The sequence below is a fragment of the Telmatherina bonti genome (assembly GCF_933228915.1).
Source record: "Telmatherina bonti genome assembly, chromosome: 3".
NCBI classification, from domain to species: Eukaryota; Metazoa; Chordata; class Actinopteri; order Atheriniformes; family Telmatherinidae; genus Telmatherina; species Telmatherina bonti.
In genome coordinates this window covers 30,263,224-30,280,230 of record NC_136621.1, presented here as the reverse complement: position 1 = coordinate 30,280,230, position 17,007 = coordinate 30,263,224, and the positions used below count along the sequence as shown (strand labels likewise).

At 39.0% G+C, this 17,007-nt stretch overlaps 1 protein-coding gene across 1 annotated transcript in view; it reads left to right on the top strand.

Moving 5' to 3' along the window:
• Positions 1-9,781, top strand: part of aimp1a (aminoacyl tRNA synthetase complex interacting multifunctional protein 1a) — a 10,590-nt gene extending 809 nt beyond the window's left edge. The window contains exons 2-7 of the mRNA XM_079264822.1: positions 2,044-2,174; positions 2,579-2,692; positions 4,483-4,644; positions 6,479-6,687; positions 7,922-8,090; positions 9,483-9,781. Coding sequence (XP_079120948.1) covers positions 2,044-2,174; positions 2,579-2,692; positions 4,483-4,644; positions 6,479-6,687; positions 7,922-8,090; positions 9,483-9,649 — 952 coding nt within the window. The 3' untranslated portion in view covers positions 9,650-9,781. The remainder of the gene's footprint in view (positions 1-2,043; positions 2,175-2,578; positions 2,693-4,482; positions 4,645-6,478; positions 6,688-7,921; positions 8,091-9,482) is intronic.
• The last annotated feature ends 7,226 nt before the right edge of the window (positions 9,782-17,007 follow it).

The window sequence follows — 17,007 nt, the reverse complement described above, 5'->3', positions numbered from 1 at the left end:
TATAATGTTGCATGACTATGACAGGATTTCTGTCCTACATATCGTAGCTAAGTTTATGAATCAGATTGTTAGTAAAAACTGGGTAACATGTAGTCTCACCTCTGTTGTCCTTTCAGCTACTAAACTCTTTCCAGGTTGTATTGTTTAGAAATGTCTGTTTTTGCAGTGTAATCCCCCTTTCATCTTCTCTTTTTTTAAAAAATGAAATTAGAGGAAGATCATTAGATGTTATTTGGCTAAAATTGAAACAATATTGTTTTTTTATTTTTTATTTTTTGATTATATTTTCTTTTAGTTCTCGTACTATCTATTGTGTTATTTATATATCTCTTAATTGTTTTACTAACTGGTTGTTTTGGCTGATGGACAGCACTTTGTCCTGACTTGGTTTAAAGGGCTTTATAAATAAAGTTGAGTAAAATATAAAAGTCTTATTTCTTCCATATTAAAGCCTGTAGAGCCCTCTGATGCCTTCAGGTGGTGCTGGTACGCTGTACTCCTGTCTTGGAGTTTTTGAAAACGATGTTTTTGGCAGACTGGTTGGAAGATAATGTATATTTCTGCTGTGATGAATGAACCATTCAATGAGGAATTACTTGTCACTCAGTGGAAAATCTAGTGGCTAATTTGTATTTTAAATTCAAACTACTTGTGCATCTTCAGTCTAAACATTGGTATTTTGTTTGTTTAATTGAAAATTTTGTTAATTGTTGGCATGAATGAATTTGTGATATTGCCTTGCTAAGTTTGCGTAGATCTAAATTGGATATTAGAGTCCATCAAGCAATGATGGAAATGAAATGAGCAGACTTACTGCTGGTGAAAGGCCACACACTGTTAAATTTGTTAAAACATTCTGATATGTGCATCTAAAACCCAGTTCTGCCATGTATTCATGCTTCAAGCATAACTCATGGTCAATTTTCAGAGGAAAATCTGTTTTTTCATGGGCAGGTCTTGTTATTACTCCACCACTGGTGCTGTTTAAATCAACCCCCCCCCCCCCCCCCCCCCCCCCCCCCCCCCGAAAAAAAAAAAAAAAAAAAAAAAAAGAAAGAAAAAAACAATGCTTTGATCCTTAATTTTTTATCAACTCCAGCTCTTTTGTGTTTCTAATTTCCTCACTCGCCAACATTTTGTTTTCATCTTGGGCCAGCTGTTGTATTTCAGCGCCTCCTTATAATCTGTTTAAGAAGTTTTCTTCTTTTTGCCCCAGTCTTGTAAAAAAAAAAAAAAATCTTTTCTTTCTCCTCTTTTCTTCATGAAGTAATTTGTTGAGTCCAACGTAATAAAGGAGCATTAGTACGAAGTCAATCCGGTGTCCAGCTGAGAATAAAGTATTTCCTCACTACTGTAAAAGACAACACTTATCGCAGAATCTGTCAGCACTACACTGTTGCTGAAACTTTCATATTTGCCTGATAAAAATATTAGTAATTTGTAATCTGTGTTCCAATTTTTCTGAATATATATAGGCATCCCTGTCTCCTTCCATCTTGTGGACAGTGGAAGAATTTTACTTAGAAAGTATCTGAGTCAGGAAAGTGCACATTACAAAAAACTAATTATTGGAAACATTTTACAATCAATATTATGATTGTTATTTCTAGACCTAATACTGAAGATGATATAATCCTGGCACAGCACTCAGAACTGATGTGTTTCACCAAACACTATAATGTTCAGGATGCCATGTAGTCCTGCACACCAGACCTGTAACACATACCCCCACTGTGGAAATTATAGTGTTCCGTTTTTGTTGAGACTATGTGAGACCAGTTGACTGAACTCTGTGGTCATTTTGGAGGCTGTAGTTTGTGGTGGCGTTATACTGGAATGGCAACCTTGTAACTCAAATATATCTTTGTAAATGTTGACCTCTCTACTTTAGAGGATCATCCATTTTAACACTGTTGGTATTACACAAGATCCCTTACAGGAAGGAATAATGTCATTTCACTTGCATCACAATTTTACTCACTTTTCCACTCATAACATTCAAAATGCAGACAAAACACCTAATAAATGTATTTTTTTTGTCAGGTTTTTAGCTCGATCACTGGTCAAGATGTCAAGTCACAATCCCTTGTTAAGGCTGGAGCAGCGTGCAGCTGAGGCTGACCAGATCATCGAGTACCTCAAACAGCAAGTCCAGCTGCTAAAGGAGAAAGCCAGTAAGACGTGCACAGAAACAGTCATGTTTACATTTAATATAGCTGAATAGAAGACTTTAGTTTGATAAACTCCCAATGCAAAAAGTGTCTTTGCTTACTTGGAGTTTAATTTATTAAAAAAAAAAAAAAAAAAAAAAAAAAAAAAAAAAAAAATCAGATGATGTTTGGGGAAAAAATGGGAGTTCATGATTTCTTTTGAGTGAAAGAAAAAGGCTGTTTTCTCCTAATTTCTAGTTTGTTGTAAACTATCTGAAGTTTGTTTTTTTGACTTAGTGACCAACTATATTGTTTCTAGTTTTTTTTCCTGTCATTTGAAGTGAATTCTGAAGTAACGCCATGACACTGTGCTAGACTAGAAGCACTTTTAACATGGGCATTGGTAACGAACGTTTTCCTCATTACAGTTGCTCAGGCCTGCGTACGAGAGGAGAAGAAACTGATGATGGAGAACGCCAAACTAAAGAATGACATTGATGAGCTAAAAAGACAGCTGCTGGAGAAGGAAAAGCGGAGAGGAGGTATGTTCAGTTTTGTTCCAAGCAAAACATTTATTGCATCTTAATGAAGACTTTCAAAGTATACGTTGGACTATTTGATGTCATTTGTTGCTCATTAGTCTTCGTGTGGTTTATCTCATTAGTACTACGATTATGTACATTTTCAACTTTGCTCATTACAACCTGCTTTTTCTCATCTTTACTTAAATCAATCTTAGTGCTTCAGGATTCCCTGACAGGCTGAGCAGGACGAAATGAGAAAAACTTTTCATACCTCTACGAACCTTCGTACTGGCATTCAAGAGCAAACAGCTCATATCATTTTATGACTTATGGGAAGAAAAGGGAACTATTTTTCTTTGCTCTAACTGGAATGCTGTGGGAATGTGTTCCAGCACACTTGTGACAAAGTTTTTCCATACACTGTTCATCATTGTGATGTTTATTTTTGGGCTATCTTTTCAATTGCCTGAACATGGCTTAAAATAGCTGAATCCAGACATGGATAAATATGGGTGGGTTTCTCTTGATGTGTTAAAGATAAAAAGGATACGGCCATGTTGCCTTGGAGGGATTTAGAGAAACTGCCCTACAGCCAAGCGGTAAAGATGATTATCAGTTTTAAATAACGGCGGCTCCATCAGATTATGTTGTATGGAAGAGTGCTGTTCCAGTCCACAAGCTTAGAGCTGTATTAACGAGTATTTTTGCCTCCTTGAGTCGATCTTTTGTCATTTTACAAAGTTACTTATCCTATAGTGATTGGAAGTTTCCTACAGCTGCTGCAGCTTGATGTTTATTGGATGCAAGAGTTACACAGATGAAATTACACTTAAAAGACAAACTAAACACTGCCTCTGATGTTTCAAAGGTTCATTTGGTCGATAATATCATCAATAAATAAGTGTTCCTCCTATCAAAGGAAATACAATGTATATAAAACAAAGCCCTTTTTTTATTTTTTCACATAAAAAATGTTTGCTGGAAAACCAAACAAAAATGTAGCAACAAAAATGCTAAAAAAAAAAAAAATCTTTGCAGGTCTCGGAAATGTTTCACATTTATGAATCCTGTCTTTATGTCACTTCATAATGTTTCCAAATAGACAAATATGTGTATTGCCCAGCACCATGCCAAACTTCATTTCATGCGTTCTTGGACCCATTTTGTTTGCATTATATGTCATCTCAAAGAGAAAAAAAGAGCCTTAGTGTTAAAGAGAAAAATGCTTAAGAGGAAACTTAATGGGAATGTTGAGAGTTTTAAGAGCTTATTGCCTGCAATTTCAAGGTAAACTGGAAAGGTCCTGATCTCATGTCTCAACATAGAATTAAGGTAATTAAAAGCATTATGGCAACAGTGGTGTGCCTACAGACCGATGTTTGTCAGACACAGGCACTAGATTTTGTGGGAATTCAAACATCAGGCGCCTGAAATGAGGGGTTATTTTTCTCTACAGCCTTATTGTTCCCTGCTTTATGGTCCCATTTCCTCCTTTCCATCAACTTGGGACAGTGTGTCATTTTCCCATCAAAACTGTTTGGATCAGGGGAACAGTCCTCCCACTGGGTGTGTAAATAAAACTCCCCCTGTATTATTTTGTTGTGTGATGTTGAAGAGTTCACCTATGAGCAAGATGATGGGATAACAAAGATATCGTTTATGTTTTTTATTTGGAACGTCATGTTTTTCCCAGTTTTGCAGTGACGCTGTTGTCTTTCCTTTTATCCACACCAAATCAGGGATTTCTGTGCAAACATCAGAGTGCTTCATTGTTGATTAAGCTATGTCTTTTTTTGTTCCTTCTGCAGTACAAGATGTCGTCATGCCATCAGGTGATGCAAGTGTTGAAGTCTGTTCAAAACCCACCCCTCCAAAACCTTCTGGTCCGGAATCCCCTGCTACATCTGCTGCTGCTGTCCAGAGCCCCCCTCCCAAAGATGAGGGTAAAAAGAAGAAGCAAGACAAGAAAGGTGTGTGGTGTGGAAAAAATAAACTCAGAGCTACAATGATACTTATAAAGATTTTTAATATACAGTCATGGAAAAATATATTAGAATACCTTTGTTTTCCAAAATTTCATGTTCATTTTAATGTCTGGTAAAACTAAAGGTAAATTTGTTTGCAAAACAAGGATAATGTTCCATTTATAATGTTCTGACTTTGTGTAGTAGTAGTTTTATGCCCAACTACTTTCAGAATCCTGCAGAACAGTGTTGCAGCCCTTGCAATATCTATAGATATCATATGACTCTAGCATGTACCCAGTAATATTTCTTTGCTGTAGTATACTCTCCCACTGAAAGCAAAGTAATTTTATTTGTAAACAATAAGCCGTAAAAGTACAAGGTGCACAAAACACACCATAAAATCTGTTGTTTTTTGGGTTTTTTTTTTTCTCTCTTCTGAAAAAATCTGCAAAGTTGAAGAGGAAGGTCAATATTAAAGTTCATATTTTCAATTTCCTCTGTAACAAACATGCTGTATTTCTAATTGGGCAGCTTTATGGGATTTCACCACCAACTAAATCCATTTGGTGAATTGTGGAATGCTTTCAGCATTCTTTCAGCCAGTTTTGCATTAAAGCTATTATTCATTTGTGACCCATTTACCACACAGAACAGGAACATCCTCGGCATATAATTTAAATCACTTAATATGACATCCTGTTTTAGCCATATATATATTATTTATTGCTGATTAATATGCTTGCTGAGCTCATAAAGGCAACAGTCCATTCTGGATGTGTTTGTAAAGTTGTAATTCAGGAAGAGATTCTGACAGATTCATTGGACAGCGCGACAGTTCTCACATTCAGACAGCTAATGACAGACCCATCTGGCTTGCCATTAAATATCAACACCATGAAATATAGTGAAGGACAACGATATTGTGCTGCACTGATTTTTACCATGAGACATATGTGTTGTCATATTATCACAAATCCGGGGTCGGGTCGTGGGGGCAGCAGCCTAATCAAGGAAGCCCAGACTTCCCTTTCTCCAGCCACATTTGCCAACTCTGCGGGGGGGATCCTAAGGCGTTCCCAGGCCAGCCTAGCGATATAATCCCTCCAGCGTGTCCTGGGTTTCCCCCGGGTTCTCCTTCTGGAGGGACGTGCCTGGAACACCTTACCAAGGAGGCGTCCAGGAGGCATCCTGACCAGATGTCCGAGCCACCTCAACTGGCTCCTCTCAATGTGGAGGAGCGGCTGCTCTACTCTGAGCTCCTCCTGGATGACCGAGCTGCTCACCCTATCTCTAAGGGAGAGCCCAGCTACCCTGCGGAGGAAACTCATTTCAGCCGCCTGTATACGAGATCTTGTTCTTTCAGTCATGACCCACAGCTCATGCAGCAGAGGATGGATGAATGGATATTATCACAAATCCATCTGAAGCAATGCATGTTTATTTAGCTCATGTCTGGTTTAAAAATAATTTGTCTTTATTTTAATCACATGAAACCCTCATTTCTTTCATTCATGGAACAACATTAGATTCTTAATAGATGCCCTCTTTATAAGCTGACTTTAGTTTTTGTGATATTTGTTGCAAATGACAAATTATTTACAATTATTGCTTATTTCCGATATCACCAATAAACCCGTCGTGGATGTTTCTCTATGGGAAACTTTTTCCAGGCACAGGATGAGCTCTAACTGTTTGACTTCAACTGCCAAAAGTGCAACACTCCCGACTTTAATGTCAAGTTTTCATTCACCTGGACTGGAAAAATTTGAAAAAGTTCACAGCAAAGTCCATTTGCACACAAATATATGACCATTCCTTTTAATTTTTTTGGTGGCAGGAGGGGAGAAAGCAGAGAAGAAGCAGGCAGCACCCAGCCAAGAGGAAGCCAAGGTGGACGTGTCCCGTCTGGACTTGCGTGTCGGTCGTATAATCACAGCTGAGAAGCATCCAGATGCCGACAGCCTGTATGTGGAGCAGGTCGATGTGGGAGAAGCTGCTCCCAGGACGGTAGTCAGCGGACTAGTCAAGCACATACCTCTGGACCAGGTACACAGACTGAAATCCTAACAGGTTCAGACATAGGTTTTGTCAACAGATTGAATGAGTCTGTTCTTCTTACAGCTGACACTGATAGGTTTGGCATGTTTTATAAGGAAGAGAACTTTTAGGAGAAGTGGCCGTAGTGAAGAGGTCACGGTGGCATCCTGCAGCCAGCAGTACAAGCTGGCATTATATTCAAGCCATGGCTGAGAGGTGTTAACTGTGTATTTATGACCTCACTGATGGCTGGGTGCATTTCTCCACGAATCAAATGTTTTGGTACTCGCACAGTATTTACTTAGTGATATTTGTTCTGCTTTGGGACCTATATTGCGGCTTTCTGTGTCTAAGGCTTGACAGTAAGTCATGCACACTCCAAGTGCTCCAAGTCCAGTTTAAAATGCCTTTTCTGTGTCAGTATCAGCAACTCGGTCAATAAATCTATAATCAAATAGCTGTTTGACTTTCTGTTTGACTGTTTTAGATAAATAGTCTATTCATCTGTCAAGCAATGAGGAGTAAAATATGAGGTGATAAATCTTCGGTTTTATGTCTTCACAACTGAGTGTGGATAAATAATGAGTACAGTTACAAAAAAAAAACAAAACATAAGTCTTGGACTGGTTGATGATGGGATAATTGTTAGGACATGCTCCCACTGTGCAATTAAAAGATTGCTCAGATTGACCTATCAGAAATTATGTTCTTCCAGCTTGCCAAAACTGTCCAAAGTTGAAAAAAGAAAGCTGCTACCAAAAGGTTGTTGAGGAATTTTTCATTTATGTTGCAATGAAAGATGAGATTATTTTGTGATATCTGGAATACACGGTCTCCTGGAATGCTGAATTTTTCTTCTTCTTGGCTTTTAAAAATATGTTTATAAAGACTTGTCTTTGAAATGTGGGTGAGCCACGGAGGTTTGTGGGCCCAAAAGGCAAATGTTTTCCTGTTTGCTGCATGTAAATGAGTTGGATTCAGCATCGCTGTTGCTGATGAATTATGAAAAACTCAATCATTTCTTTTCTTTTAGTAGTTTAATGCTTGCACTTGAACTACATGTCAGCTTTCTCTTGAAACCTAATTATACATGCAGCCCTCGTAGATGTAAAGATACTTATTCTGGTATGTCATTTCCAACATGAGACTAAGAAAAAGAGCCTTGATAAATTGCTTCCTTCTCTGTTGATAAGAATTTATGAGTATCTAAAACAATTTGCCAAATTCTGTGTCTTCCATGCAGATGCAAAACCGCATGGCAGTCCTCCTTTGTAACCTCAAGCCAGCCAAGATGAGAGGCGTGGTTTCCCAGGCTATGGTCATGTGTGCAAGCTCGCCAGACAAGGTTGAAATCCTTGATCCTCCGAGTGGAACGTCACCAGGAGACAGAATTACTTTCCAGGGATTCCCAGGTGAGCTCCAACCTCGTCACCATCACTAACCTGTCAGAAACGTATTGATCAGTGGGATTAGAAGTATGCGTTGCTAAATGGACTCTTGGAAACTTCTTTCATTGTCACATTACTGCCAGTGACGATCTTTACTAGTCACTATGAATATTTTCCTCTGTTGTGTCCACAAAATGTCTCCATCTTTAAGAAATGAAGGAGGCCGTTGAGCTATTTCGCTGCCAGGAACAGCAGCAGCAGTTTGAGCATTCATGCCTCTGAAGACACCGATCATGACAGGTTTTTAGGTCCATCTCATCAGAGGACTCTTCACTCCTGGTTGCTGGTGGCTAAATGGACTGGGACTGCTGGTTTAGCTAGCTAATCAGCACTCATTGCTAAGAATGTAACCGAATCTTGCTGGAAAACGAAGTGCTCCAGTTGTCATCTAGCAGATGGAAGTTTGTGGGTGGAAAAAAAAGAACACAATTCAACTTTTTATTTCCTATCAAAATAGATATGAACCTGTTCAAATAAATGTCGTGGTCCTTTCCCATGAGGTATGGCAGTGGCCATATTGGAATTTCCTATAACAGCAGTGAAGAGGATGATATAATGTAGGCGAAACTCTGGTCCCACAGCAGAGCCTCCATCCCTCTGCGTTGCTGTTTGAGCCCAGAGCCCATTTTACCATTTGTTTTAAATACTGCTTTAAACTTTGAAAACAAAAAGATGGGAAGATGAAAAAAAAAGTAAGTCAAGCTGGAGGCACGCCAGGTTCTCTAGTTGTTTTTGTTGAAATGTGTTTCATTTTATTAAAACTGAGACTCTTTAAAAACCGAAGAATAAAAAGTGGGTGATGCACATATTTGTCATCCCCCCCCCCCCCCCCCCCCCCCCCCCCTTGCATTCAGGACATCTGCTGGAGTTTAGAATTGTACACAAGCTGTTCATTGAAGCCTCTTTCACACTTCTGATCTTAAGTGATTGTTGCCTCTTTTCTGTTGTAAAGCGGCAGAAATCCCAGCCTTGGGAAATGAAACACATTGGTGTCCCATGGACACATGTTCAGACTGCGAGAAGTGCATTTTTTAATGTTTTGAATTATGACAGAAGAACAAACAGCTGTATCAAAAGGCTGATGTTGTGATAAGACGCATTTTCATGTGGAAGACATAAAATTTTAAGTGTTGGTCTTTTTTTGTTTCGGATTTTGTATCGGCCTTGGAATTATTGCTTAATGGACTATTAAAAGCCAATGAGGAGGGACACGTGTTTTATCATCTGTGATTTACTGTGCAAGTTTATTAAAACTTCCACAGAAAGGAAAACCAGAACTGCATTTGGTTTAATGCAGCACATGCGACAACTAACAGAAGAAACGTGGAGCTTCTAATTTCCCTTTTTTACTTTCAGGTGAGCCAGACAAGGAGCTGAACCCCAAAAAGAAAGTGTGGGAGCAGGTTCAACCAGACCTGCGCACAGACGAACAGTGCGTTGCAACCTATAAAGGCGCTGCCTTTGAAGTCGCCGGCAAAGGAGTGTGCAAAGCCCAAACTATGAGCAACAGTGGGATTAAATAGAATAGCAGAGCTGCTTGAAATAGCTCAGCGTTTACTTGGCGGTTGTTTCCACTGATGACCATGATGCTGTTGAGCAATATGATGGCGATGAATGGAAGTAAATGTTGAAAAGATGTTCAATAAAGGTTGTGTCCCAAGAATCTGTTGGATGACTGTCACCTCTAAACTAGGACCAGTCACAGTCTATAAAGTGTAATCAGGACAGCTGGGTTGTGCTTTAATTCTCTGATTTAGTTTCTTCTCCTGAGGCACATTAGCTTGATTGTGCTTTGATTTTGAGGTTGTAACTGAAGGACATAACGAACTTGGTTCAAACAGCCCAACAAAAACATATCAAGTTCTCTGGCTCTTTGCGAAGATTATTTTGCTGGATCTGAGTCCAAGCCCTCAAATCTCCAGGCACACGGTCTTTATCTCCAAGCTTGTGCAGCGATCCTTCATTTTAGCATACTCTGGTAAAGAAAGCATTTTCTGAAAGCAGGAAACTATGCAGTAGAATGATAAATAAGGGTAATTGATACCGTCAAAACATGTCATCTCGCAGAACATCACACTGAATTCATCCTGAAAAGTTTGCACTTCAGTTCAAAGCAACATTCTTCTTGGATTGCTTTTAGTATTGCGGTGGGTAAGTGTATTCTTAAAACAAAATAAGGTTAATAAGAATGACAAATCAATCCTTTTCTGTGTTAAATGTCCTTCGTGACCTTTAACCAGTGAATGATGGGTTTACTACACAAAACAAACACTTATGTTTTATGATGGTGGAGACAAAAAATGAACTGGTAAGTTTAAAAGTAAACCAGGATATTTATAAGAGTTCATGCTGATTTGAAGCAATATGGTGAGGAAGCTCAAGCGAATGTTTTATCTGCATGTGGTATACAGGAAAGGCTAAGGAAGATGTTGCCATGGAGACTCATGTTTGCAGAATCATTCAAAGATAAAGTTTATGGGTATTAGCAAATATAACAAATAACTATCCTTTTTTGTTTTAAGTGCTTTTCTTGGTCTTTGAAGTAAGAAGTGAATAATCCTGCATTGAGCATCCATCCATGCTTGCTTCAAGCTATGATGCCTGTAGAACAAAAAGGAAGAAATATTCCACAAAAAGCATCCAGATACTTTGTCTTAATGTGTTACTCAGCAGCTCCATCCTGACAATCTGCTAGAACATAAAATCATGCAGCTTTTTGGCTTCACAAGAACAGAAAAAGGGCACAAATGTTCTGCTAACACCCACTCTCCTGTCTTGTTCTTTCCATCCAGTTAGTTTAACTGGATCAAAGTAAGCAACCATCACTTTGACATTTTTGAGGCCAAAAGGAATTGTGGGAAGGAATTATGTCACTTGTTTTGCTTCTGTGTATACAGTTCTAGATAATAAAGAAATCATTGGAGCTAGTATTACACCATTCAGATATTGTGATGGATACTATTAGTCATTTCACCCAGTTAGCCTACCTGAGTTGGTGCATGAACACCTGCCCGATAAGCAATGTTATCTGGAGTAAAAGTCACTGCAAAAAAAGCAGGAGAGGAAAAAAAAAAAACCTACAACCTGTGATTTAGGTTTAAATGGCACAGCTTCACTGGGCTTTTGCTCCAGCATACAAAACACTTAAACCCACAGTGTTCTGTTAGTAAGGATTTTTTTTTCTCTTGCAACCACAATGAGTGTTGCAATAAGAGTTTACTCTGAGACTTTTTGAGTTTGAGAGTTTAATTGCCAGCTAGACATGGAGTTTTCTGTTTTCATTGCTAGGAGGAACATCTGGTTTTTATCATTACACCTTTCAACCTCTTGAATAATTATAGAAGTAGTGAAATGTTGTCTCAGCCTTGGTTTTCTGAGGTAAAAGGTTTCAGGAGTCTCTGAACAGCCACCACATGCTATGGTTAGGCAGCTGTACCTTAGAAAGAGGATGTTTACAATGAGTGGGCAGTATTAGCTAATTAAATTTCTTCTGCTGACAGACAGCAGGATACAATATCCCCCAAATCCTCCCACACTTCACAGGGTATGTAGTCGGTGCAAATGAAATCAGAATTTGGTTCTGATCAATGATAAACAACCTACAAATGAAAATAATCAGCAGCTTTGTTAGCAGATGAGTTGCATGTTTTGGGAGGAAAACACTTGATAGCGCTGATGGAAAGACAATCCTCCACAGACGTATTTTGGCTGCAGTTGAAAGAGCAGCTCTTGTATTCTCCTCGCAGTGTGGTTTCATGCTTCACTGGCGTTCACGATGAACAAAATTATACACACTTCTTTTTCAATAGGGGGCAGGAGGAATGTAGAAGTTGTATGATGGGCCTGGCTGGACAATTTTAAAAGTCCTGTTGACACACATGACAACATTTCCTGTATGAGCCAAGTGATTATTTTGATTGGAATTTAGAGAGTTTGAATATTTTTGGACAGTTTCAGTAGCAGGATTAGACTCTTAAACACTGTTTTCACCACTTACAACTTGGCTAGTGACACCTTCTATCGTCAGACTGTGTAGCACTGCTTCACAGGTAAGCAGGGAACAGGATTGTTTTGGTTATCCTGCTCCGAGTGGTCAAGAAGAAATACCCAGGCTCAAATAAATGTGCTTCACAAAGAGTATAGCAAGATGTTTTGCAATCTTCATTCAATGAATCCTATTCTGCTACATGTCAGACATTTTACTAGCAGTTAAAAAAAAAAGCCTAAAGCACAGAAAATATAGTTTTTATATGGAGAAATATTTTATTAATCTGTATAAGGTTTTTTGGTTTTAACTATTAAATTGGAATAATTTTACTAGATTTATGCAGTCAAGTGAAATATCAAGTATCAGCACTTGATATTTTGTAAAAGAAGAAAAGTAATCTGTTCCTTCATAAGCTGAATGCAACATCTGATAAAAAAACACAACATGCTGCACTTTTTTTTTTCTCTAACAAAACCAAAACACAGAAGACTTGTGAATTTGTGTGTGAATTTTGGCCCACTCTTCTGTGTAATGTACCTTTAATTTATTAAGGTGTGGAGGCATTCATTCATTCACAATTCTAGGTCAAGTCTTGACTGGGTCATCATCGTGTATGACCCAATTTCAACCACACTTCAGCTGTCAGACACACGGCGTCATGTTTAACTCTAAAACATTTTGATGTAAAGGAATACACGTTCCATTCAATGACTGTAAGGCGTCCAGGTCCTGTGGCTTTAAAACAATTTAATTCAATTCAATTCATTTCAGCTTTTTCTGTATAGCGCCACTTCACAACATTTCAGTGCACTTTAAAGATAACTTCCTGCCAATTTATAGCAAATAGCCTAGTTAAGAGAAAACAAGACCAAACCAATCATCACCTCTTCACACTGTGCTTCACAGCTCTTTTGAGAAGGTTGTGCAGTTTTTGTTTGTTTTTATTAAACAGGGTGCCATTTGTCATGGCCAAACATCTCCACTTTGGTCTCATATCTCTAAAGGAGATTGAAGTATCATGAGCTTTAGCATTTAACCTGTTAGCTGAGACATGCACAGTCTTATAGCTCTTGTTTTTGGGTTTTTTGTTTTTTTTTTTGGCTCCTTTTGCAGCATTCTGAACATTGTGTGATCCGGCCTTTGGGTGAAGATTGTCTTGAATGTTTTCCACTTGACAATAATCTGATGGACCACAAATTGTTTCAAAATAACTTTATTATAATTATATGATAATAAATTCTCAAATAGCTTATATTTCATTTTTAGAAAAAAAGGAGAGAAAAAAACATTGAAAGCCCAGAACTATTTACCAACAGCTCATGTCTTCATATCTGTTTTTTCTCCACGGGTATGTTAAACATGACGTACGTTTAAAAATATTTTCCATATTTTTACACTGACAGAGTGAAAAGCTCCAAATCATATCGGCGAGTCTTTCTCTCTACAGAAAAATGTTACAGCAAAAACCACCCAAAAGTAAACCCGTTGTTTCCTCTTGAGACATGAGACACCTTGAGAATTGCTGTGCTGACCACAGGGGGGTGGAACCCACCATCAAATTCCACATTCCTGCAACCTAAAGAACAAGCTTTTACTCTGTATTGAAGAATTAAATTTACTTAATTAAGCTCAACTTTAAATTGATTTTTTTTCTTCATGTTTTTTTTTTTTACATTTGAGTCAATGTTAAGCTGATGGAAAATCCTGCAAATGCAGAATGACTGAATTCAGCAAAAACCTGTAGAGAATGAAGAGGAAGTATTACATGACTTTATAATTATCCTCCTGGACAAAGTGCTTTGTTTGTGTTTATCTGATCCATTTGTGATACTGATCTATACCGGGCTGGTGCATCCAGCAGTCCATGTCTTATCAATGAACCAAGTGATGAAAGGATATTTTTGAAACAGAAATTTGAGTTTTAAAAATGCTGTCAGGACAGCCTAAGCAAGGATGTGGCTAACCTCACTAATTACTGGACCTGTTGCCAAAGAATGAAGGCAGAAAAGGCTGCTGACACATGTGTTTTGAGTTGAAACCTTAGCTCCTATTCCCTCATTTGTCTATGGAGATGACTTTAAAAAAAAATGTGTGGATAATTGCCAAAGTGTTATTTGTTAGCACTAATTATGGATCAGTTTGGTAACATTGGGCTCAAAATGAAACTGCTCACTTAAAACTGACCTCAAACCAGCAACTATGGCAAAGACATTAAAATGTTGCTCGGGGTCTTGTGTCTGGATGAGCTCATTCATCTTTCAGCAGCCAGCAGGCCTGCAGAGACACTTCCACATGCCAAGGAAGATAAGACTATTGACAGAGAGAGTGTTTGCTGAAACTCCAGGAGAACGTCACCTCATTTGACAACACCGACTTGTCTTCATTTTCCTTGGTGCTTCAGTGAGTCAGTGTGAGTGTGTCTTAAGACCTCTTGGTGGAGCTGGAGGAGGGGAGTTCCCAGGGGGGAAACCTTTGAGGTGAGGAGGATAATTATAATCAAACAAGGACAACTCTGTCCCCCTGTACTCACAAGTGAAACCCAAGATTACAAGGAGGACAGATGTGATGACAAAATAGGGCTCCAAGTTGAGACCCTTACCTGTGATGATGTGCAGCCTCTTGCAAGCTAAAGGCTGATTTGCATACCACCAGTTTGGGTGACGGCTTCTTGGGTAAGATGGGAGATGACTGTCAGAAATGTTTGCTAAGGGTAATTTTATACACCAGCGAGTCTGTGAATGCACTTATTTGATTTACAGCACGAGAGTCGGACAAGGAGCTCTTGTTTTGCTGTGGTCGTTCTCTTACAATGTATTATCATTCAGAGAACGAGATCAGGGATATCCTTGGAGGACGGGGTCCAATACATGACAGCTAGTGACATGTAAATGCAGTCAATTATCATATGTGAACTGATATTGTGATATTAGTGAAAGGCATCCAATGTATTTATGAAAAATCTGTGGTGCAGAGCAGCTGTTTTAGTATAAACAGTGAGACAGGCATTGTTCGTGCCCAGTCTTACTGCTGTTGCCTAAGTGGATATTATGTTGCTGTTGTTTGTTCTTGTTGATCTGATTTACTTTTCCGGAGCGTTTGGGGAAAACCCCTCATTAATGGACAGAAGGGGAAGTGCTGATGCGGGATTTTAGCATCCTGGTGCTGAATCACTAAATGACCACATATGTACACGAACTATAAACTACACTGAGACCAGGCAGATCTCTACACTGGAAGTCTTCTGACATGTTCTGCAAACTTTTGCAAACATTTTAATCTTTGGTTTTTAAGAAAGTGCCGCTGGATACAAATTGCCACAAAAAGAAATCCTGAGTGGTAAAACTTACAGCTACCGAGCAACTTTCAGATGCAGATGTGAAGCAGGTGATCACATTTATGGCTGCCTTTCAGCTGTCTAGCTGAGCAGCTGTGGGGGTGGGAACTCAAGTCTGCACTGCTGCTCAAACACAGGATCAGACAATGGAAACACTGAGTGTAATGACTTCATTGACTTCTAATAGTCAAACTAAACGCTGAACTTACAACCCCTAAAAACATCACCTGAGCCATGCCGCTGACTCACACAGCTTTGTATGCGTGTCCTGGTTCCAAACACGACGCTGTGTGTGAGACGAGCATGCTGGCTCTGATACACCCCAGAGTGGAAAACACTTGCAGGCAATGACTAGGCCTTACAGATGCATTTTTAGAAATAATGTCATCACTGGCTGCTTAGCTGACCTTTTTATTTCCAATGTAGAATTAAATGTTCCACAGCAGTGTGATATGGATGTTTGATATATTCAGCCTGTTTTCTCTAATGTCCGCCCACGGCACACTGAGTGGTCCAGACTGAAAGATGGCAACACAGGCTGGATGGATTTGCCATGAAATTTTACACAGATTTATTTGAGGTCTAATAACTGTACATCCTCTGGTTTCTCCCTTCCTTTGACAATTAAAACCAAGGCAGTGTTCTGATATTTTATTTTGCTTATTTTCCACATTGCTATAGCAATGCGTCATCCTAACACAGTTGTTTTACCAGCTAAAGTAGTTTACATTCAAAAGGGGGGATTTGTAGACATTCTGAACATTCAAAATATACAGAACCAGCACCTGAACAAGCTCCAGTAAGTGATGAGAGAGGTCCTCTACAGGTGTCAGCAATTTGTATGGACCTCCTGACAAATCACAGACTGATCTCTTTGGTTCTCGATCGTATGCATTGCTTTTGTTTTAAGGGTGTTTGAACTCTTAATTGACATCAACTTGAAAGAAGACTAAGAGAAAGCTGGAGAATTCAATTCAATTCAGTTCAATTCAACTTTATTTATATAGGGTCAAATCACGGCAAGGCCATCTCAAGAAGCTTTACAGACAGGAAAAAAAAAACACAATCAAAGCCAATTCGTAATAGCCTATATAAGGAAACCAACAGATTGTGTCAGTGTCGCGGGTGTGAGAAAAAGGGCTGTAGGCCTCTGTATAGGAGGGGCCCCTAAAACAGTACAACTGCAGGACACCCTGCTATCAGTACTCTGATGTTGGCATTCAAACATGAGTACAATGTGCCCAACCTAAATTAGTACCATGGTACTATGACTTATACTTGTAGCACGTCAAACCAGCACATCACCTCAGTCAAACTCAGAGCTGCACATTGAATAATTTTTGGGAGATTTGCCAGTAAGCCTAGGCTCTGAATCCAGTTTAAAACCTGCCAGTCACGTTTGCATTATCAACTAGCTGCTGATCAAGAGATATGACCAGTGTCACGTAAGAGTATAAGGCCTGCCCTTCACAGATCTTATCTCACAACAGGTCTCAGATTATGTTGCAGGAGTAAACAAAAAATGTCACAGGGACACAGAGCTCCACACAGGTTGATTC